At 48.5% G+C, this 23,166-nt stretch overlaps 1 protein-coding gene across 1 annotated transcript in view; it reads left to right on the forward strand.

Moving 5' to 3' along the window:
• Positions 1 to 23,166, forward strand: part of PPIL2 (peptidylprolyl isomerase like 2) — a 76,494-nt gene that overhangs the window by 38,201 nt on the left and 15,127 nt on the right. Inside the window, exons 13-14 of the mRNA XM_077307548.1 lie at positions 8,754 to 8,843; positions 13,804 to 13,837. Of these exons, the coding sequence (XP_077163663.1) occupies positions 8,754 to 8,843; positions 13,804 to 13,837 (124 nt within the window). The remainder of the gene's footprint in view (positions 1 to 8,753; positions 8,844 to 13,803; positions 13,838 to 23,166) is intronic.

A 23,166-nucleotide genomic window follows, 5' to 3' on the forward strand; every position in this document is an offset into this window, starting at 1 on the left:
GTAAAAGGTTGAGAAAGGGTCCTTTGAAGGGTGGGTTTTGTGGCATTTGCCCAGCTGTGGACCTTCTCCTGCCAGCCTCCGCCCCCAAAATCCCTCGGGGTATTTTCCAACATCGACCTGGCAATCCTAAAATCCTGGCGCTCTCCAGGAAGTTGATTGGCAACCCCCCCCCCCCCATTCCCGCATTCTTCCTGTGTTCCGAATCTCGCACTGGAATAATTTCACAGCAAGGACCTTCCCCTTCAGCCCGTGCTCTTTGAAAAACTGTCTCCTGGGGGTTGGGAAGAGAGTGAGCTGTGATGCAGGCAGCTGCAACTTGAAAGGAAATCACTCCGAATCACCCGCCTCCTCTCTCCCGCAAGCTCTTCTGTGAGCAAAGCAGTAGCTTGTGCCAAGGGGTGGGGGGGGGTGGGGGTGGAGGGATTGTTTTCTTCTGAGTCCTCTCCCAACCACAGTCCCTTCTGTGATGCCCATCTCTGCCCCACCATGTCCTGTGATCCTCAGGATGTCTTTTCGGGGGGGGGGGGTGAGGCACTGCAGGTGACATGAAGGGGAAAGAGAGCTCTGCTCCAAATTCCCCCCTCCCCATTGTGGGGGAAAATGCAACGGTGTTATCTGGACTGGATCCCTCAAAGGGAATTGTGTGAAATTATGAATATAGCAAGAGATTGAGCAAGGCAAGATCTTGTCTACCGATTTTTACCGGGTCCTTCACCTGTGAGAAACCCTGAAATAAGCAGGCCTAATTTGGTTCCCCAAAAGGATTTTGTGTTTTATTGAGAAACACTCAACAGCCCCCTTACAATGCCTTCGGGGGGGGGGGGGGATGGGACTCAGGGTCACCAGATAGATAGGCTGGTTTCAAGAGGGGAACAGATCTTCCTTACTTTGGTCTCAGCCAAATACCTGTCGGAAGAGCTCCATCTTACAGGCCCTGCAGAACTGGGCTAGTTCCATCAGTGACTTCGGCTTTCCCGGGAGCTAATTCCACCAGGTCGGGGCCAGGGCCAAAGAGGCCCTGGCCCTGGTTGAGGCCAGGCAAACCTCCCATGGGCCAAGGATCTCCAGCAGATTTGCAACCGCAGAGCTAATGGAGATTGTAGTCCATGGACATCCAGAGAGCCACATTTTGGCTACCCCTGCCCTACGAGGTTGCCCTAAGACAGGGGTAGTCAAACTGCGGCCCTCCAGATGTCCGTGGACTACAATTCCCAGGAGCAGTTTGACTACTCCTGTCTTAGGGCAACCCAATAATGCAAACGGGGGGGGGCAGTGGGCTCCTTATGTTTTTAAGATGATACCTCAGTGTATCACGCCAAACCTTGTTTTGCAAGAAGCATTTTGCTTTTCTCCATCTATCCAAAATGATGTTTGCCATCTGTTCTTTTTTTTTTTTTTAATTTATATTCAAAATAACCTTGGCAGTTTTCTGGGAGGTAGTTTTTAGTCGATCAAAATACATGTATTTTTTTTTTTTTATTTGATTCAGCGAGTCGAGTTTCGTTCCTGAAACGTTGCGGCCTTTTGTTGTTCTCGTCGTTAGGTTTGTAGCCCGTGGGCAGAGAGCAAAGGTTGCTGCCAAATTTCCGGTAACAGAATATTTATGTCCCTCAAGATGCTGAAATCGAAATAGTCAAGCGGGCCAGGGGAGGGGATCACAACAGGGTGGATGCGCGCTGTCGTCCGTGGACGCACAAATGAAAAATGGTTTCCCAAGGCCCTTGATCCCATTGTGTCCCAGACTGCAAACATCTGTCAGCAAATGGGATGAGTCCGTAAGCAGGGGTGGGGCGGGCAGGGAACAAACGTCTTTTCTATCCTCCCCCTTACAATATTGTTGCTCAGAGGGACGTGCGTACAAGTTGATTTTTTTGTTTGCCTTTTCACATGCTAATAAAAGGGGGGGAGGCAGAGCAATGGTTCACAAGCAGAATCACAATGTATGTGGCATCCCAGAAAGGTCACGTTCCATGATTTATTAGCACGAGGGGGGCGAGGAGTAGCAGAAGTCATCCGACGGGGAAATCTCAACTCCCTCCCCCCTTACTTATGTGCTTTCCTCTCAGATGGAGGCAAGCAAAGCAGGTGGCATGGTTGGCATTGGCTTGGTACACGATGGAGCAGGCGTGATGCAGCGGCCACCCGACCGGGGTTTTAGCACTGTGTCATAGAATCATAGAGTCATAGAACCATAGAGTTGGAAGGGGCCATGCAGGCCATCTAGTCCAACCCCCTGCTCTACGCCAGGGTAGTTCTGGGGACTTTGATGCTCGCCTCTTTCCCCACTCTGCTTGTTTATTTGTTAGGTAACACACAGAGGGGAGGACAGAAGCCAGAGGGTCTCAGGGCAGGAGCTCTGTGGAGGGGCACCAGAGCAAACAGACTGTTTGCAGTCCCTTAATTTAGCTCGTCAAGATTCATGCAGTTCCCCAAGCCAATCCTTCGGCTAGCAAGTGTGTCTCTCCTCCGGAGCTTGGGTCTAAATTCCGCCTGCGGCATTTTGCGCTAGATCCCCACCGTCCGCCTGGCATCTCAGAGGGTGCTCCCCTCCCCTCCTCCCCGCCGAGCAGAAATTCTCCAGAGGCCTGTCAAAAACGGAATCGTGACCGCCAACGTGCCGCCAAGATCGACCGAAACGACGGGCGCTGTGCCATCTGCTTCTTTCTTGTATTTATATAGATTAACCCTGGTCAAATTAAGCAGCCTTTTGCCTGCACAGAGAAGCCAAGTGGCGCTTAGGATGTACTTGTAAACTACTCACAGTATTAGACGTTGGGTATCACTGATGGATGTCACTGCAGAGTAATGGGAATTAGGGGGATAAGAAAAGGAGGGGGACGTGCGTTACTTCTGTTCTGGGCTGCAGCTCAAGTCGGGGGTGTAACGCCGTCGGGATCTGATGTGGGCAGTTCACAGGATCTGGGCCCTTTGTGCTCTTAGAAGACCATAAAGACCTATTTGTTCATTCAGGACTTTGGTGCCTTTTGACGTATGTTTTGCTGGCTGCCGTCTTGGCTTTCCATCTTGATTAATATTTCAGTGGTTTTAGCATTACAGGGTCTTTCTGCAGCTAGCTTTGGGGATGCTGGTTGCTTGGAAAGAAATTTCCCATATCAATGTAATGATGAGATGTGTAACGTTCTCAGGATAAGAACAGAAGAAGAGCCCTGCTGGATCAGACGAGTGGTCCATGTAGCCCAGAATCCTGTCTCACACAGCGGCCAATCCCAGTTCCTTTGGAAGGCCGACAATGGGACATCGAGGCCGAGACCTTCCCCTGATGCTGCCTCCTGGCCCTGGGATTCAGAGGCTAAGTGCCTCTGACTGTGGAAGCTCCCTTTAGTCACCACGGCTAGTAGCTACTGCTGGACTTGTCTTCCACAAATCTATTCCTGTGACTATCTCTACATTCACACTTTAACCCCCCATGGAAATTCAGCAACTGGATCAAGCTCCGTGAGAGCCGTTTGCCACAAGGCAGCATGTCATTTTTGGTTGGTTGGTTTTGGTCTGCTTTCCGTTCCTGGTTCGAGCCTGTGTCACTGCAAACCATCTTCCTAATCTGCTTCGGCATCTTGAGTCTCGTTGATGATAACTAGAACCATCTTGCGTATTGAGAGTCAGCAATATAGGGACAAGCGTTTTCCCCACACTGGACAGAAACAATCGGTCACTTAACCCAGACTCTTTTGCAATTCAAATATTTTATTGTGATATCAAAACGATATATCCATTGTTGTTATTGTTGTTGTTAGTTGCGAAGTCGTGTCTGACCCATTGCGACCCCATGGACAATGACCCTCCAGGCCTTCCTGTCCTCTACCATTTCTCGAAGTCTGTTTAAGTTTGCACCGACAGCTTTAGTGACTCCATCCAGCCACCTCATTCTCTGTCGTCCCCTTCTTCTTTTGCCCTCGATCGCTCCCAGCATTAGGCTCTTCTCCAGGGAGTCCTTCCTTCTCATGAGGTGGCCAAAGTATATATCCATACCCATTGCTAATTCATCAATTCACTGACCTTTTCAATCACAAATAAATACAAATATATATTCAAGACTTCTCTCCTAACCCTGGCAAATGAAATAGTAAAGCCTAGATCTGTGACATAACATTATACTTATATCCTGCTGTTGCTGTGTTAAATTTTACAAATCTTCACAAAGTCTGGATAGTTCTTTTTCCTACAGTTCTAAAAAGGTGCCCATTGCTTAACATATTTTCCAAGATCCGGAGCTTTGTAGATGGCAGACAGTCTGCCATTTTTCTTAACCACTCTTCTGTCGGGGCACCTCCATTTAGAAGCAAAAACAATTCTAGCTGCAGAAGTCGTGTATTCAAACTCTGGAGAGCATGTGCCGTTTTCCTGCTGTAACCGAAGCGGCTCTGGTCCGAAGCTCACCGCCCAAGCGTCACATAACTTGCTGGAACCTCCCACTCCTGTAGAAAGCATTTGGCTTCTCTGCATGAGAACCTCCTTTGTCACCAGCTTATAACGACGTGGCCACTCGAAGGCGTAGCAAAGCGAAAGAAACGACAAATCGTGTGGCCGAATCTATGTCGTAGGAGCGCAACGATGAAAGAGTAACTGAAAAGCCTCTTTATTGTTTATCTTGGAAACAAGGATGTGCCGGAAACCTTGTTCAGCCTTCAGCAACAACTTTCATCATTGCTTAAAGCAGTGGTACTCCTGCCATATTTTTCCTGCTCTCTTTTAATGCTTCTGCGTTCACATGGAAGGTGTAGCAGGAGTCAATGTCACGATGTCACCCAGTGAAGCGTGGTTCTCTTAGCCCACTTGCGTGCGCACCCAGCTCTTTCCCATGCAGAGGAAACAAGGGTCAGAGCAATGGTTGCGGACAGAATGGGAAGAACGTGGCCTGCAGCAAGCGAAGGAAGTGGGTTGCCGGAAGCAAAGGATATGTTTGCAGCCTGTCTAGCTAGCACCCTGGAATCCACAGCCCCAGTCGACTGGGCTAAAACTCTGCTCAAGAAAACACAAGCCAAGAGGCAGGGATGCTTCGTATTGATCCAACAGGGAAGGAATCAATATTGCGACACATCATCAATTCACGATGGTGACAGGTGATATAAACAGAGGAAGGGAAAGGGGGAGGGCAGAGTTGACACTGTGGAACTGAAAACATCCCCAGGTTGCCCGTGTCCCTAGAAGGGGGGAGGGAAGAGAGGTTCCCTGGTCAAGATAGTTGCTGTTTGACCCTAAGAAAATCACATCCTTGTCCCTCAGAAGGATGAGCTGAGCTGTATCCCAACGGGTCCCATCAATCTCCGGTTGGTTTCCCCAAGCAGTGAGGAGCTGATGTCCTGACCTTACAGGCCCAATCTTCACATTCTGCAGTTTTCCTGTTTGCTATGGGCATGGCATGAAGATTTATTGTCAGATGTACAATGGGAGTTTTGTTCCTTCCGGATGCTCTGCCAGTTGCTGGCATGAGCTCATGGGAATTGTAGTCCATGGACATCTAGAGAGTTGATTGGGCCATGCCGGGAGTGTAGAAGAAGAAGAAGAGTTGGTTCTTATATGCCGCTTTTCTCTACCCAAAGGAGTCTCAAAGCGGCTTACATTCGCCTTCCCTTTCCTCTCCCCACAACAGACACCCTGTGATGTGGATGAGGCTGAGAAGAGCCCTGATATTACTGAAGAAGACGGGTTGGTTCTTATATGCCGCTTTTCTCTATCTGAAAGAGTCTCGGAGGGAGGAAGGAAGGAAGGAAGGAAGGAAGGAAGGAAGGAAGGAAGGAAGGAAGGAAGGAAGGAAGGAAGGAAGGAAGGAAGGAAGGAAGGAAGGAAGGAAGGAAGGAAGGAAGGAAGGAAGGAAGATCTACACCTGCCAACACAATATCCCAATGTTATGCTTACCCGAGGTTTCTTAATATGATGCATTTCTGACTCAGCACAGTATGTTTCAGGGACCTGAATTTAGCGCTCTTATATCGTACTACAATTGCTGTGATTTAACATGAAGTGACTAATTCCTACTACTTAAAGGCATCCTTGGTCAAAGAGTCAGGATACACCTGCTGTCCCTCGGAGAACGGCCAGCATCCAGCAGCGAGGCTGTGACGTGGGTTGGACAGTTTCCCAAGCTTTACCTATTTAATCCCTTCTTCCCCTCTTCATTGTGTCAGAGGGTTGCGTGTCTTTCCCATCCCTTCTGTGCATTGCACTCAAGGGGGATCAGAACTCGTAGGCATCCATCAATGCTGTACGGCACTGGTAGCTCCCTTATGTTAAAAAAACAACAACGCGGAAGAATTTGGCAGAGGCGGGAATTCTTATCCCCAGCTTTTCTCACTCCCAGAGGTTAATCCTAAAGTACAAGCACTTGAGCAGGAGGAGATCAGCGGCCAGGGCCAATTTGACGCAGCGAAGAAGCTACCTTGTCATTCCTTTATGCGCCTTAAGAATGAAACCGGCATCGGTTGCCAGCGGAAGGCAGAATCTTGGACCGGTTCACATCACACTTGGCTCTGGCAGTGTTGCTAAGAAACTGCTTACCTGCCAGAGCGTGTGAGCGTTGCGTGATTCATTCAGTGACCATGGGAACTGGTTGGTGGCTTCCAAGGAAACCGTTTCATAGAGGCGGTGGTGTGTGTGTGTGTGTGGGGGGGGAGTTTTCAGTAAAACGGACCCCCCCCTCCTTGTTTGCTAAGCAGCAGCCCACAGCATCTATCAAGTAACCCCAAACCACCTGTAGAATTTGGATTGCATTGCTGGCATCATAAAGCAAGTTGTTTCTTACCACCTTTCTGCGGCATGACAAAATTGGGCGTCCAATGGCACCTTTAGGACCCACTGAGGTTTATTCAAGGCGTGAGCTTTCGTGTGCAGGCACACAGTCTGTCTGAGGAAGGGTGCCTGCACATGGAAGCTCACGCCTTGAATAAACCTCGGTTGGTCCTCAAGGTCCCATTGGGCTTTTGTTGTGCCACTTCAGACCAACATGGCTGCCCACCAGAACCCACCTTTCTGTAGGTTTATAATTGGGACAAAGAATGCTGGGGTTTTATATCCTCTCAGGGGGTTTCATTAAAGCAAATTCCATTTTTCTTCTTCTTAAAAAAAAAAGCTGTTACAAGATGGCTGGTCACCCCTAGAGACATTATTAAAAAAGCAAGAGAGACAAAGAAGTAAGGTGCTGAATTGGGCGAAAGCAGCTTAGCCTCTTTCTGATTCGGGAAGGACAAACAAGCACGCTCTTTTAGTTTGCTGTTTCTGCCGTTTCCTTTCAGCCCCTGCCATGCGGGAGCCATTCATAACTGGAGCACGGTATTGAGTTTCTGTAATGGAAACAAACAAGCTCTGCAGCCCTTGTTCTTCTGCGCTTAACGCTTTTCAGCGTGCCAAGCAAGAGCAGGACGCTTGAAAGATGGCACAGCACCAGCCACCGCTCAGCTGGACAGCGTACCATGAAACCCTACAGTCTGTTGTGTGAGATTCCAACGGAGTGTCAATGGACAGGGCAGATATCTTGCTAGTTCTTCTTCCGGGCCTCCGTCAGAGAAAAAGGAGTGCTCTTCATGGCTCTTCTGTAGAGAGGAACGGCCGCTCCTGATAATAGACGTTCATTCTGTATCTTTCTTCCCACTCCGTCCAGTGACGTGTCATACAATGAATCATGTGCAATGGCACAGCTCTGCACGGCCCACCCCTTGATGGAGTGGGGAAGGGGCAGAGATTTCTTTGAGCACAGGGAAGGCCCATCCCAGCTTCTCTTGTATCGGACGTTGCTGAGCACGAGTGGAGAGGGTGGGGCAGAGCTAGAGATCCACAGATGTTTGCCTTGGCTTAGTATCCAGCCGTTGCTCCTGGTTTCCACCGATCCCTTCCCCTGACCCCACTGCTCCACCGGCACATGCGGGCAGTTTGGGGGAAGGGCCTATACTTCATTCATTCATTCATTCATTCATTCATTCATTCATTCATTCATTCATTCATTCATTCATTCATTCATTCATTCATTCATTCATTGGATTAATAGCCCACCGCTCTCGGGAACTGGCTCACGGCGGGTTACACAACCATCCCTACAATATAATACAATAAAATCCAATTTCTAAATACAGCAATACAGCCTTCCACAGATGGCAACTGTAGTCTCACGTTAAGACAACCCCTTATGAAAGCCCACTTCTGCCCCTGCCTCCTGTTGCCTTGGTTCTATTTCGGGCCGTGGCCATTAGCTTTGTCAACAAGCGCCATTTGCGCCTAAAACTGTTTGGTGCTGGGAGGGGCTGCAGAGCTGGGTTGATAAGGGGGTGCTTGCGTAAGATCCCCCAGTCTTAGCAGGGATCCCACGATGACCTGATCGATGTCTCGATAAAGTATTTTCTGTTCCCAAACAAAGTCTGTTTATTGGGAACGTCTGTGGATTCTCACATTGGGAACCGGAGCAGAAGCCCAGTTTTGAATGACTTGCTTGTGAGGTCAGCCCATTCCATTGAGCTGCTGACGGACATACAGTTTTTCCTGAGACGGTGGGCAGTCTCAACACACAATGATCGGTTTTGTGACATTCAAAAGGACAGTAATTATAAATGGCTAATTCCCCCCGCCCCTTTTTATTCTATTATTATTGTTGTTGTTGTTGTTGTTGTATTTATACCCCACCTCCCCCCGAAGGCTCGAGGCGGCTTACATAACCCCGTCCCCTAAAAACCATAAAATAATAATAAGATCCAATAAATTTACAATAGTGGCAACAACGATGGCTTAATCTTATTTTCTTTCTCCAGACCGCAAAAACGTGCGAAAACTTCATTAAACTCTGCAAGAAAAATTACTACGACGGGACCATTTTTCACAGGTCGATTCGTAACTTTGTGGTGAGTACACAAAGCAGACGTGAAGGTCTGGCTCCTCCCCCCCCTCCTTCCCCGACAGCTATAGCGAAAATCTTAATTAAGATTCCATTCCACTTGTTGTAGTGAACTCCATAATTTCCTACAAGGAATGCCAGCTGATTTTGTTGTAACATATGGGAGTATTTCCCATTTCCAGAATGAAACCAAGAATAACTTGTGAGTTTCATTTTGGAGTTGCTTTTGGGATTAGTATCTAAGCTGGGGACGAAGTTCTGTGTGTTGAACACGCAGACCGGTGAGTTCTTTTGACTAACCGTAACCCTCTGCCCCTTTAAGAAATCTGTGGTAAGATTGTTTAGGACTTCCTTTAAATCAAGTTTTAGGTTTATTTCATCAAATTTCCCGTACAGATTTAATATGGTCTTGGTTATCAGGGAGGACTGTTCGATAAGAAGACCCAAATCACTCGCCTGTTCCGACCAAGGTTTCTGAGGGTCCTAAAGCAGTGGTCCCCAACCTTTTTATCACCGGGGACCACTCAACGCTTGACAATTTTACTGAGGCCCGGTGGGGGGGGTAGTTTACTCCTCTACTCTCAACCACTGCCCTAACGCTCTCTGATCGCTATGGTAATGTTTAAACATCCCTTCAAAATGAAATACAGACACGCCACAACAATGAACATAAGGAACATTTTATTTTCATGGAAATTTTAACTCATGACAATGACAAATCAATGGGAACCCTGAGCTTGTTTCTCTGCAACAAGATAGTCCCATCTGGGAGTGATGGGAGACAATGACACCCGAAGTGTGTTGTAAAAGGCCGGGGGGGGGGGGAGAGAAGGCGTCCTTCAGGGCCCACCTCCAATTAGTTGAAGGACCACATGTGGTCTGCAGCCCACATGTTGGGATCACTATCTTAAAGGGTTACTCCAGCCGTGGAGAGTCCCGAGGGACTGGCAACAATTTCTTCGCTGTCTGAGGAGAAGGTGTCCTGCTCCAATATCGAATACTTATTGCTGAGAGGAACAGATTCAATAGATTCCAGGTTCTTTGTCTTCAGGAAGTGGTCTAGTTTCAATTGTTTCTCAGCTCTACATTCAGGCTGCTCAAAAAGGGAGCGCGGCTGTTTTTTTTTCGCTCCCATCCGAGGGAGTTTTCCCTAATAGCAATTAAATGAATGCTCCTTTCTAATTTTGCAACTGGCTTTGCTCGGCACCTGTCTGTCTTAATTAAGATTCTTGTATTTAATCCCCTCGGAACCAAAATTTGCAGCAGACATCAACTAAACCCTGGCGCAAACAGGAAATATTTCCCGAGAACAAAATCGCCCTTCCGGAGTACGAGCGATATTGGATTGCCTAGCAACCTGCATTGAATCAAGTCAGGCCTTCACCTGCGGTTTCCGAGCCAAGAATCTGGCCTGTCTTTAGTTTCCGCAGCCGCTGCTTCGTAGGACTTGCAGGCTGATTGATTTTTGTCTGTGTGCATTTTTGCCCCACTTTTCCATTAAAAATAATTGGCTCCCAAAGGAGTTTCCGGCAATTGGAAGCGAAGACCACCTATAAATCAGAAGATGATCGGAGCGAGTTCTTGGTCCAGGCATGAGCTCAGGGATGGCCAGGGAGAGACTGGGCATTCAGGTCACCCGGAAAAGTTCTGATGGGCCAATGGCCTGGAAGTGAGCCTCCTAATGGAGCCACACCAGCCCCCGGGGAGCAGCACTTACCTGTGCAAAGCAGGTGGATCCTGCTTCCATCACAAGCTGGCGGCTTTCACCCTGCACAGGGCAGGTTGGGACTTTCTCCCTACCCTGCTCCATCACGGCCTTTTACCGCCACCATGTTTGCTGCCCGTCCCGCCCCCCCTTGCTGATGGCAGTTGGGAAAAGGGAGCTGGACCCAAGCAGAAGAGCTCCAGCCATCATTTCATTCATGAAAAGAAGGGTGTTCCCGTGTGCTTCCAGCTGTCCCGTCTTTGATACAAGAATCACTGCTAAGGCCCAGCCTAACCCTCCGATATGTACTGCCAAAACCACTGACTCTGCAGCAGCCAGCACTGCACTGGCTTCCAAAACTGGTGTTTTAATCGACTGGCCAATAGGTTTCCTTTTTGGAAAAATCTTAGGAACGCTTTGTAGGCTTTGTGATCCTGCTGCGGTTCCAGCTGCGTTTATTACGGAGCCGGCATGATGCAGACCAGCTTGACGCCATGTTCAAATGTCACAAAGTTCTGTGGGCGATGGTCATGAGCTCTGCTAGTTGTCACGCTCATGCATTCTCTCCCTCCCTCCCTCCCTTCTTCTCTCACGCTGTCTCGCCCTCCCTCGCAAGGTTGTTGCAGTGATAAAGGCTGGGAGGGGAGGTGACCTTGAGCTCCGTGGAGGGAGGGCAAGATAAAACTGCAGCAGGAGAACTGGAGCCCACAAAGGGATGATAATAAAGGGCAAAATTAATTACTCCCCCCCCCACACACACACACAAATTGAACCACCCGGTTGAGGAAGGAAGAGAGCCCTTCAAAGCTAAGCGAGGGGCAGATGAGTGAGATTAGTAACAACCAAGTTGCATGGGAAGAGATTCAGGCAATACCTTTGCAGCACCGATGGCCTGAAGGAGAACCAAGTTCGGCAGCACTGAAAAAGTTGGAAGCGAGAAGTTTTTGCCTAAAAGGAGAGAAAAGTCATAGGGCAGCGCCAGGTGTCCATACCTGGACCAGAGAACAAAACTAAATAAATGAGGAACAAAAGGGAGGCCCAGGTGCTGATTTCTCGATAAATTTAAGGTAATGCGAAGAAGGCCTGGTCAGCAGCAAAAATAATGAGATCAGGGAAGGAGATTGGAGCCAAGGTGGTAATAAATATTAAGGTGGAGTAAAGGAGAGAGGAGGGAGAAGCATCTCCTTGAAGCGCTCCAGGTCAAGAGGGGGAAAGAGAGTCAGAAAGCATCAGAAAAGGAAGAGTCCGGATGGTGAACATGAAACCAGGTGAGCTGCCTGCTCACCCGCTGAACAGAACAAAGAGAGAGCAGGAGGAGCACCACTATCAAAAGAAGACGTGTTGAAAGATTAAAGATGGTACAAGTAAAAGTAGTTTCTTTCTAACAGCAGGAATGAACATTCTGTCTCTGTCGCTCTGATTTTTGGCCCACCGCGCCTCCCTTTTAATTATATGTCGGTTAAAGCAGTTCTACGCTGACTTTCTTCGTAGACTGTAGGCGTCAAAACAACAAAATGGTCCGCAGTCAGGTGGGCATAGAAACAATTAGATGGAAAGAGCCAGCGGGGTGTAGCAGTTAAGAGTGGCTGACTCCCCTCTGGAGAATCGGGTTTGATTGCCCACTCCTCCTCCACATGCAACCAGCTGGGTGACCTTGGGCCAGTCACAGTTCTCTTAGAGCTCACTCAGCCCCACCTACCTCACAGGGTGGCTGTTGTAGAGAGAGGGAGGAACTTGTGACTGTAAGCCACTCATTCACGTAGCGAAAAGCAGGATATAAGAAAACAGTTCTTCTTCCCCTGCCCCCCCCAACTGATTTTTTCTAGGATCCTTTAAATTCCCACAAGCCCCAGCCAACACATGCAGGCAAGGGCTCCTGGGAATTGTGGTCCATGGCTATCTGGAAAACTACCGTTTGGCTATCCCTGAGTTACAAATCAGGAGGTTCCTGCTTCTTGTGCTCGCTAGTTGGCCATCGGCAAGCCATCCTCTCCCTCCCCTTCTCTGACGTTCATCAGCGAGGTGCGCACCAGAACACCGATCCACCTTACAGGGCCGTGAGGCCTGACAAGAAGAGACCGCGAACATTAAGCCCCATAACCTGAGCCTTCGGGGAGGGCAGTATATAAATATAATAAAATAAATAAATAACGTCAACAACCCTCTTGCTGTTTAAACGATTGCAGGGGGGGGGCATCCTAGACCGTCTTCAGGTATTTTTTTAAAAAGGAGGAAAGGGAGGGTGGGGGACACACGCACCAATAGTAGAAGTTTTATCCACCAAGCAGAAGGCTGGTGAGAAAGAGGAGAGCGGAGCGACAGTGACGGATGGAGAAACAAATGAAAAGTGAGGAAAAGACGACGGGAGGAAGGAGAAGAATCAATAAGCTCAGCGCAGGCGGGAGCTGGGATCAATAGGCTGTTGAGCAGAGGTTGCGGTGAGAGAAAGAGTGCAAAAACGTCGATGGGACCTCAAGGGCGGTTGTGGAGAACACCTTTTCCAGCATGAGACTGAGTCCAGCGTGCTCACCTGCCCCATTGGGTTTCCAGTACCGTTTATCTCCACCTAAAGGGAGGTCGGCTTATTCCTTAAATGCATTATAGCCGCGTCCGCTGATCTACCGTTATCGACCAGGCACAGCGGCTAAGTGTGGCATCGGATGTGCCTTTTTGGGTCCTCTTTTCCGTCCTCATGGGAGTCCACACGACGCTCACAAGAATGGCACGTTCCGCTCGCCTGTTTCCGGCAGCTGGCGCTCAAACCTGTGGGGTTGGTCCACAGGCAGCCAGCTGGGGGGACTTCCGGCCAGTCACGGTTGTCTTAGAGCTGTTCTTGCAGAGCAGTTCTTTCAGAGCTTTCTCCATCTCACCGACCTTGTTGTTGTTGTTAGGTGTGAAGTCGTGTCCAACCCATTGCGACCCCATGGACAATGATCCTCCAGGCCTTTCTGTACTCTACCATTCCCCGGCGTCTACCAACCTTACAGGGTGTCTGTTGTGGGGAGAGGAAGGGAAGGCGATTGTAAGGCACTTTCAGACTCTTTTGGGCAGTGAAAAGCAGGCCATGAAAAACAGGTCTTCTTCTTTTTTGTCCCTTCCTTCACTAAAGCTCGCCCTCTCCAAACATGGTCCACAAATCGCCAAGCATTTCCCAAGCTGAAGCCAGCAAACCTACTAGTTGGAGGTTTTATTATGAAAAAACGATTTTAGTGTTCTTGTACCCCACAATAGGCTAAATGTTCCTTGTATTTTACTCCCGCAGATCCAAGGAGGGGACCCGACCGGAACTGGGACAGGTGAGCCAATTTTTATCCTAAGCGTTCCGTCTTTTCTTTACTGTGGCTGCCAAACAGATTTGAAATTGCATCCTTGGTGCAGCCTCAGTTGGACTGTGTACAATTCTGGTCACCGTATCTCAAAATTGAAATTGCAGAGCTGGAAAGGCAAAGGAAGGCAACCGAAGTGATTAGGGCAGGGGTAGTCAAAATGCGGCCCTCCAGATGTCCATGGACTGCAATTCCCAGGAGCCCTCTGCCAGCAAATGCTGGCAGGGGGCTCCTGGGAATTGTAGTCCATAGACATCTGGAGGGCTGCAGTTTGACTACCCCTGGTTTAGGGGATTGGAGCACTCTCCGTATGAGGAAAGGCAGAAGAATCTGGGGCTTTTTCAATTTAGAAAAGGGATGACTTACAGGGAACACGATAGAGGTTTGTAAGATTATGCACGGGGTGGAGAGAGTGGCTATGCAGCGCTGTTTAAAAATTCCCCAAAGAGGGAGAACCCACCACCTCCCGAGGAAGCCTGTTCCACTGAGAAACCACTCTAAATGTCAGGAACTTCTTCTGGAGGTTTAGACAGAATTTCTTTTGAATTAATTTCACCCCACTGGTTCTGGTCCGTCCCTCCGGGGCAAGAGAGAACAATTCTGCTCCATCCTCTATATGGCAGCCTTTTAAATACTTGAAGATGGCGATCAAATCCCCTCTCCGTCGTCTCCTCTCCAGGCTAAACAGACCAAGCCCCCCCAACCTTTCCTCCTACGTCTTGGTCTCCAAACCCCTCACCATCTTTGTCGCCCTCCTCTGGACACGCTCCAGCATTCTATGAGTTCAAACTGCTTTCTGTGGCTGCCTTTGTTATACTCGGGAAAGCTTCACCGACACTTCCACAACTTGTCCTAGACAAGCATGTTTTGGGAATCATCGTCTTAAAAAAGGAAGGTCCTCATTAAATTCAAAACGAAAGGGATGTTGCGGAACCGCTCCCAGCCCAACCTTGCCAGCACCACCCCAATGCAGCCTTCTGATTAAACCCTCAGTCCCTCCTGGAAGTGCAGGATCAAAGTGGTTGTGTTTCACTTTCTGTCGTTCCCGTTTCCTCGCCTTTTGTGGCAGCCTTGACGGGGGTCCGGAAAGGTAGACAGACAATCTGGACAGCTGGCCCCACCAAATTAAGCAAAAGCTCCTACGGTATTTCTCTCTCTGTCTTTGGAGCCCAACTGTGACCCTTCGGCTTCTTGCCGTCAATGAGCTCTGTAGACATCTGTGCTGGAGAGAGTGAAAGATGAGGAGCTTGAAATATCTGCCTGCCATTATCCAAGGAGACATTTAGCCTGCTTTGAAACCTTATTCAGTTCTATGGTGGGTGACAGCAGATGAAACCTCACACTCTTCTGCTCCCATTCATGCACGCATTCTCCCTTTTTTCATTCTTCTTCTTAAAAGTCCTTAATGGTGTGTTTCCCTAGCTGGGAAAGATTTCTTTCCCCCAGTGTGAAAAAAGCTGCTATTAATCAGAGAATACTGAAGTTGATGGACCGAGAGAGAACAGCACTATCAGAGCTGTGACGAGCCCAAGGTCTGAGCAGGCTGCATGTGGAGAAGGAGCGGGGAATCAAACCCGTCTCGCCAGATTAGAAGCCGCCACTCTAGGCCACTACACCCAGTAGCTTGGCCAGACATCACATCACAGTCTGTAACTGTGACAAGATTCATTTTGTTGACCCGGCCTTAGAAGCCTATTCTTCCCATCCTGAATAATGCTGGATGACGGGGAGAGGACTCTGCCAGCTGAGAGGTTTTTACCAGACCCAGTTCCACGGTTTTCCCGTATCATCAGTTTAACTTTTTATTCCTGCAGTATGTGCACGTCAGCATGAAACACAAGTGGGGGGGGGGGGGGGACGGGGGAATGAAATCCAGATAAAGGCAGGGAGGGGCCATCAGGGCTCAAGAAGTGCGTTTCCGTCACCAGGCCAGCATCTTTTACGGAGGACGGCTCAAGTGTTTCCGTCTTGTTTCCCTCCTTGGCTTTAATTGGGTCTGAGTGTGCTGCGAGTCGCATGGCCCTCTGAGATCTCCCTAGTGCTCGTGGCAGCCCTTGTAAAGCTGTCACTTCACACTCGAGTGATTCTGACGCAGCCGGGAGCTCTTCTGGAAGCTGCTGTAATGCAGAACGAAGGCGGGCAGTTTGCGTGTGCGCGCGCATGACCAGGGGAAGAGGCAGGATGGAAGAGCAGGGCCCTTCATAAGCAGGGATTTGTTTTAAGGGCTGTGAGTAAGGAATGGAAATCAGTTTTCTCTGAAGCAGCCAACCTAGGCAGAAGGTTCTACTGGAGAAAATACTCCCTGCACACAGAGAACTTGGGTACTAGCGTAATATGCATGCAGCACTGGCATCCACCAGAGGCAGGGACTTTTCAGTGTTTGCCCCAAGAAAAAAATCACAATATAATACAGCAATATCTATAATGCCGTTTACAATTAATAAATTAAGCAATCTGATGTGGGGTTTCTGGGTGGCCCTGGAAAGGTTCGCCAAATGCGTGGGAGTTGATTAATTTTTTGTATAATTTTAACATTTGTCGCACAGATTGAGTGAAACAGCCATGTATGGTCATGGTGACCTGCCCTCTCCCTCCCAAAATGGCCAGTGATGGGCCTGGGTGGGGTGAGGTGTGGAGGGGAGGGGCCCCGAGTGGGCACATACACAGCCAGACTTCCCAACCATATTCTGCACAATCGTGCCATTTCTGGGGTGGTGCAAGAATGTTTCAGGGGTTTCTCAAAGGCTAAAGAGCCAGCTTGGTGTAGTGGTTAGGAGTGCGGACTCCTAATCTGGCGAGCAGAGTTTGATTTCCCACTCCTCCACATGCAGCCTGCTGGGTGACCTTGGGCTCGCCACGGCCCTGATAGAGCTGTTCTCACATAGCAGTTCTGTCAGAGCTCTCTCCACCTCACCTCCCTCACCAGGTGTCTGTTGTGGGGAGAGGAAAGAGAAGGCCACTGTAAGCCGCTTTGAGACTCCTTTAGGTAGAGAAAAGCAGCATAGAAGAACCAACTCTTCTTCTGGACACTGGTAAAGCACTTAATTGAGAACAAGGGCTCTGCCTTTACAGCTGTGATTTGCTTTGGAGTCTTAAGTTGATAAAATCCATTCTGTGATCCTTATCCCAACTGAGTAGCTTGCAATTGTTTACGGGCTTGAGGGGTTTTTATAACTGTATATGTCAACAAAGGCAGGCTCACTCACGCAGTCTGGAATGGAGTAAATCCTTCCATGTCCAGGCACAGGGTTACAGCTCTTGTCGGTGCAGCATTATACCCAACCTAAGCCCATCGCTTTCCGTCGGCTCAGACTGGAGGAAAACTGCATGCTTAATTGCCTGGAATGCTCTGGCGTCCCCGTCTTAAAAGGCAGGAAGGAAAATATATTTGCCTGCCTGTGTATCTAAGGGCTGCACCTGTTGAAGTTCTGAATACCAGAAGAGTGGATCAGAGTAGATCAACAGAACAGAGAGAGTAGGTCGGACCAAGGCCCCTGGTTTTACTTAGGCCTTTTGGCTGCCTACTTTAATTGAAATTAGAAGCATGGGCTTTTTTTTATACAGCCATGAGTGGCCAGGCATGACGTTCTGCATGCAGAAGGCTCAGTTTGCTGGCTTCCCCAAATAAAAGGCTTGGAAAATCTTTTCTCTGTCCTGGTTAGAAGAGCCAGTTATCTGCTTAAAGCAGCTTTGGTTTGTTTGATTACAAAGCTGTTAGCTGTTTCCCCTTGAGGCCCTGCTTAGAATATATTTTCAAACACATGCAGCATGGGCATCCACCAGGGGCAGGCGCTTTTCAGTGGTTGCCCCAAGAAAAAGAGCCATTTTTCCTTATTGCTTTCCCATTGGGAAATCTGAGACTGGAACTGAACCTTCTAATTTATGAGTTTGGATCACTTGCTTGAGTTCTGTTGTTTGATTCTACTCTGAGCATCTTTAGGGCGGCAGCAGCACAGAAATCACGTAAAGAAATAAATTGTGCAGGGGTCAGGCTCCTATCATGCAGCTCCTGGGGGTGGTGAGGCAGACCAGAAACAAAAGGGAAACAGCTAAGAGGTGTGAGCGTCGGAGGAGATCTACTGCGAGAACCATTAATGGGGAAAACACTCTCAACTGGGGATTTGAAGGGGATGGTGAGAAATAACACTTTGCTCATTTGCTTTCTCGGTTGCCGTCCTTTCCCTTTTCCCATGTCTGTCACCAAGACAATACTGACTTGATTTTATTGGGTCGTAGAAGGAAGAAAAGGAATATTCTGCAACCAAATGAACGATTATCGGGGGAGGGGGACATCTGCATTTGTTACAGATGTTCGGCAGCCACTTCTGAAGTTACTCCTAAAAACTAGAGCCACCAGCCTGGGTTACCTGCACTTCCGCCCTTTAAGCTGTATCACTCTCTCCAGTTACCATAACTAGAAGTTTCAGTGGCACCCTTAAGACGAAGGAAGTTTAATTCTGGGTATCTTTTGTGTGCAGGAATACTTCTTCAGATACATACTGTGTCACGAAGCGATTTTTATCTTGGCCACATTGGCCATGGATCCTGGAGGGTTTTATTTTTATTTATTTATTTATTTATTTTTTGCCTTTTCCTGAGTATAGAGCAGGGATCACTGAGGCGGAGGGGAGGGGGAAGAGTTGTACATTTCCTGCATTGTCCAGGGAGTTAGACTAGATGACACTCGAGGTTCCTCCCGGCTCTATGTTTTCAATGCCTAATACAACCTTTCTTAACTTTTTTACCAATGAGAAACATATATGGTCATATCACCCGAGAAATGTTCAACAAATGTAAACAATATATTAAAGGTAATAATAAAACTAGTACAGTGGGATTTGAGCTTTTAGCAGACAGGGGGGGAAAGAGGAGAGGATATTTTGTGCATATGCCTCTGAGTGAAAGAAATAGTTTGTTGTTAAAGGTAAAGGTATCCCCTGTGCAAGCACCGAGTCATGTCTGACCCTTGGGGTGAGGCCCTCTAGCGTTTTCATGGCAGACTCCATACAGGGTGGTTTGCCAGTGCCTTCCCCAGTCATTACCGTTTACCCCCCAGCAAGCTGGGTACTCATTTTACCGACCTCGGAAGGATGGAAGGCTGAGTCAACCTTGAGCCGGCTGCTGGGATCGAACTCCCAGCCTCATGGGCAGAGCTTTCAGACTGTATGTCTGCTGCCTTACCACCCTGCACCACATTAATTAACTCCTGCTCATTCTAGAAACCCTTCCAGGGCCGTCCCCTGGTTGAGGAAGCCTGGCGTGATACAAAGAATTAGCTTTCTCAAGCCACGGTAATCTTTAGAGTTTGGAATGTGGTGGTGCCAGATAATGTCAGAGGAGATTACGAAATGATTTTAAGTTTGTTGCGTTCTGAAATAAATACGGGAGTTACTCTGCATGTTGTGTTCAGTTTTTTTCCTACTCAGTGTCCCGAATTCCAGCTAACCACAGCTCTTGAAGAGGGAAGCCGTAGGCGCGATTAGCTGCAAAGCACCAATCAGAATTTCCCTCCCCCTAATCGAATTCAGCATTTCAGTCCTGAGGTGTAAGTCTAATTTATATTGCAGCCCGGCCTGCAAAGAGTCCTTTATCTGACAAGTCAGACGGTGGCTGGAATTCCTCGCGGTAATCAGCCGTAAGCATTCATTATAACACACGCTCCCTGTTTCTCCGAGAGAAACAGATAAAAAAGCTCCCATTCCATTAAAGGATTTGCAGAGCGCTATCTCTGTACTATTTTAAATGGTCTTTACTGTCATTCCACGGAGTGATTGATTTGCAGGGAGAGGGAGGGGGCTGGGTCCTCTGCTTTCTGTGGCAATTTCCTTCGCTACCGTTCTTAGAAAGCTGGGGGGGGGGGCGGCAGTTCAGCCCCATAATTCAAGCCAGCCCCGCAGGTGCTAGTTCCCCAAAGAATCCTGGGACCTGCCATTTTGAGAACCAGCCATAGGACCACCAAAGGCAAGTAGTGGGAGACGAAATGTTGGGGGCCCATGAAACTAGGCAAGTGATTTGTTTACAGGGGTGGCCAAACGGTGTCCATGGACTACAATTCCCATGAACCCCTGCCAGAATATGGGTGGGTAGCATAGCTGTGTACACGCCCTCCTGAGGCCCCTCCCCTTTTCACCCCCTCCAGGCCCATCATTGGCCCTTTATTTTGGGAGGTGTGTGTGTGTGTCGACATGACCATATATGTGTGTGTGTGTGTGTGTGTGTGTGTGTGTGTGTGTGTGTGTGTGTGTGTGTGTGTGTGTGTGTGTGTGTGTGTGTATATATATATATATATATATATATATATCGCCCAATAAATGTGTAATATATTTAAAATATATTACACATTTATTGGGTGATATTAAAAATGAATTTATTCCAACCCATTTGGAAAACCCTTCCAAGGCCATCAAGAAACCCCCGGGTTTCACAAAACCCTGGTTGAGAAAGTCTGCCATTAGGCATTCTCACGGAGTGCCTGCAAGCATGAAATGTGGCAGGAATGTTGTTACGGAGGAAGGAGAACAGGTGTGTGAGTCCAGTTTGGAGTGCCAAAATGAAGAATGCCCCTTCTTCACTCAACTCCCCCCCCTGGCACCAACTGCTTCTTATTTAACAAAGCAACAGTTGGGATTTGCTTAAACACAGTTTTGCCTAATGTATAGATTAGGCCCTCCTTCTCCCACAATGCCAACAAAAGGAGAGGTAAAGCCAGCCATCCCCATCTGTGAACAGGAGTCTGGGGGTACACCCCTTCCCCCACCACCACCCAAAAGGAGAAGAAGGTTTTCTGTTGGCAGTCCATTTAGGGATTGCAACTGCTGTGAATGACGGTATTCCCACCCACTCCATTGTTCGATTTATTACAGACGTTGTTATTTTTAACATGCTTTTGAGGCCCCTCTTTCTGTCAAAGCCCCTTAAAAAGAAATGTGGCAGGCATTTAGCTCTCAAGAAAGAGCCAGCTTTTTTTCTATGACAGCAGACATGAATTACTATGGTTAGAATATCAAGTCTGCAGGCCAGGTGCCACTTTGTACTTCTGAAGCAGCAGGGGCCCAAAATGTTCTTTTCCACGCCATGGTTATTTCAAAAACGTTTGCGTCGGGGATTGTTAACCGTAAGCTGGGGGCCCGGAAGGAATTGGAACTGCAGGAGAAAAGGGGGTAAAAGGACTGGGAAATCTGTACCGGCCACACTTCTGGGATACTTTGGACCATCGTGGAACCTCTGAAACTTTTCACCAGGGGGGAGCCCCTGAAATATTCTTCAGGCTCTGAGAACCCCAGAAGTGGCGACATGCTCCTTCAGAAAAGTGGGCATGGATGTAAGATGTGGGAGCCAGCCGATCAACCAATCATTCATTTACCGTTTCCACCGTGGAGAAAGAGACTAGACTTGAATTGCAGCCTTTCTCGACATTGTTACTGTTGAGAAACCCCTGAAGCATCCTTCAGGCTTTGAAAAACACCAGAAGCGGCACAATTGTGCAGAATATGGTTGGGAAGCGTAGCTGTGGACACGCCCACCCACCCCTTCTCGCCCCCTCCAGGGCCATCATTGGCCATTTTGGGTATGGGGAGGTTGAGAGTCAGCTTGGTGTAGTGGTTAGGAGCACGGATTTCTGATCTGGTGAACCAGGTTTGATTCGCCACTCTTCTTCCACATGCAGCCAGCTGGGTGACGTTGGGCTTGCCACAGCCCTGATAAACCTGTTCTGACTAAGCAGTAATACCAGGGCTCTCTCAGGTCACCCATCTCATATGGTGTCTGTTGTGGGGAGAGGAAAGGGAAAGCGATTGTAAGCCACTTTGAGACTCCTTTGGATAGAGAAAAGCAGCATATAAAAACCCACCCTCCTCCTCTTCTTCTTCTGAGGTGGCCAATTGTACAACCATGGACTACAATTCCCATTTTAAAGTTGTCTATTCCCGTGGCTATCACTAAATCTACCATCAGCAAACCCCACACTTTACCCATCAGCTTCATCGGATGCCCTCAAATTCTGCAATTTGGGGAGAGGGAGAAAAAAAGCTTTTGTCAGCTCTCTCTACTCCATGCTTGATTTAATGAACCTCTATATAATTTCATTAAACTTACAGTCGCTTTGTGCAAATAAATGTTTGGAAAAGAGAGAGATAAGTGACTGCGGTGAATAAGAAACAAAAGAGAGGTGGGCGGGAGCCGCTGGGATTCTCCTGCTCTGCCCACGGTCTGTTGGCTGTGCCTCTCCCTTTCTCCTTTCTCCGTTTGCGATTGTCGGCATCCACAATTGCTCTGCAGCCTGCGCCTCCCCATCGCCTATTGAGGCAGCATTTTGGCAAGCTGCTCTGTCGCCAGCGATACGGCATCTCCAGAGGATTCGTAAGCAGGCCGGCCTCTTCCCGGCCTGTTCGGGTGCCTTTCTGGTGTTTCTGATAATGATGCTAACGGGGAAAATATGTTTCTTCCCACTCTGCCCCCCCCTTCCCCACAGTTTGTCAAACAAGATTATAGACTCAGCTGCATAACTATGGAAATGATTCATCTCAGCATTTTCTCTGCTGATTAGAAATAATCCTGGAGGAAAAATGGAAAATGTCATATCTGTCATCAATAATGCAGAAGTGACAGCCCAGCGAAAGAGCCGGGTGCTCAGGGACCCTGTTCTGCATCTGATGTTGTGTGAGAGAATCTCTGAACTGCACAGAGCCCTGGTCCACCTCGCCGTGGGAACCCTGTGCAGGGTGGAACTTATAGAATCATAGAGTTGGAAGGGGCCATACAGGCCATAGAATCATAGAATCATAGAGTTGGAAGGGGCCAGACAGGCCATCTAGTCCAACCCCCTGCTCAACGCAGGATCAGCCCTAAGCATCCTAAAGCATCCAAAAAAAGTGTGTATCCAACCTTTGCTTGAAGACTGCCAGTGAGGGGGAGCTCACCACCTCTTTAGGCAGCCTATTCCACTGCTGAACTACTCTGACTGTGACATTTTTCCCCCTGATATCTAGCCTACATCGTTGTAGTTTAAACCCATTACTGCGTGTCCTCTCCTCTGCAGCCAACGGAAACAGCATCCTGCCCTCCTCCAAGTGACAACCTTTTAAATACTTAAAGAGGGCTATCTTAGAACTTAGGAGACCCCAAAGTGGTACCTATGAGTATCATGGCATACCGTTCTTTAGCATAGGCCAAGCATTTTTTGAAGTGTTTGAAGTCAGCAAGGCTTGCAGTCCAGCAAGGCTTACGGTCGGGACTCAAAATAACATCCATCTAAATAATATCCCCCAAATGCTGCCCGCCCTACCAATTATGAGAAGCTG

This window comes from Paroedura picta, chromosome 13 (genome assembly GCF_049243985.1).
Source record: "Paroedura picta isolate Pp20150507F chromosome 13, Ppicta_v3.0, whole genome shotgun sequence".
In the NCBI taxonomy this organism is placed as follows: Eukaryota; Metazoa; Chordata; class Lepidosauria; order Squamata; family Gekkonidae; genus Paroedura; species Paroedura picta.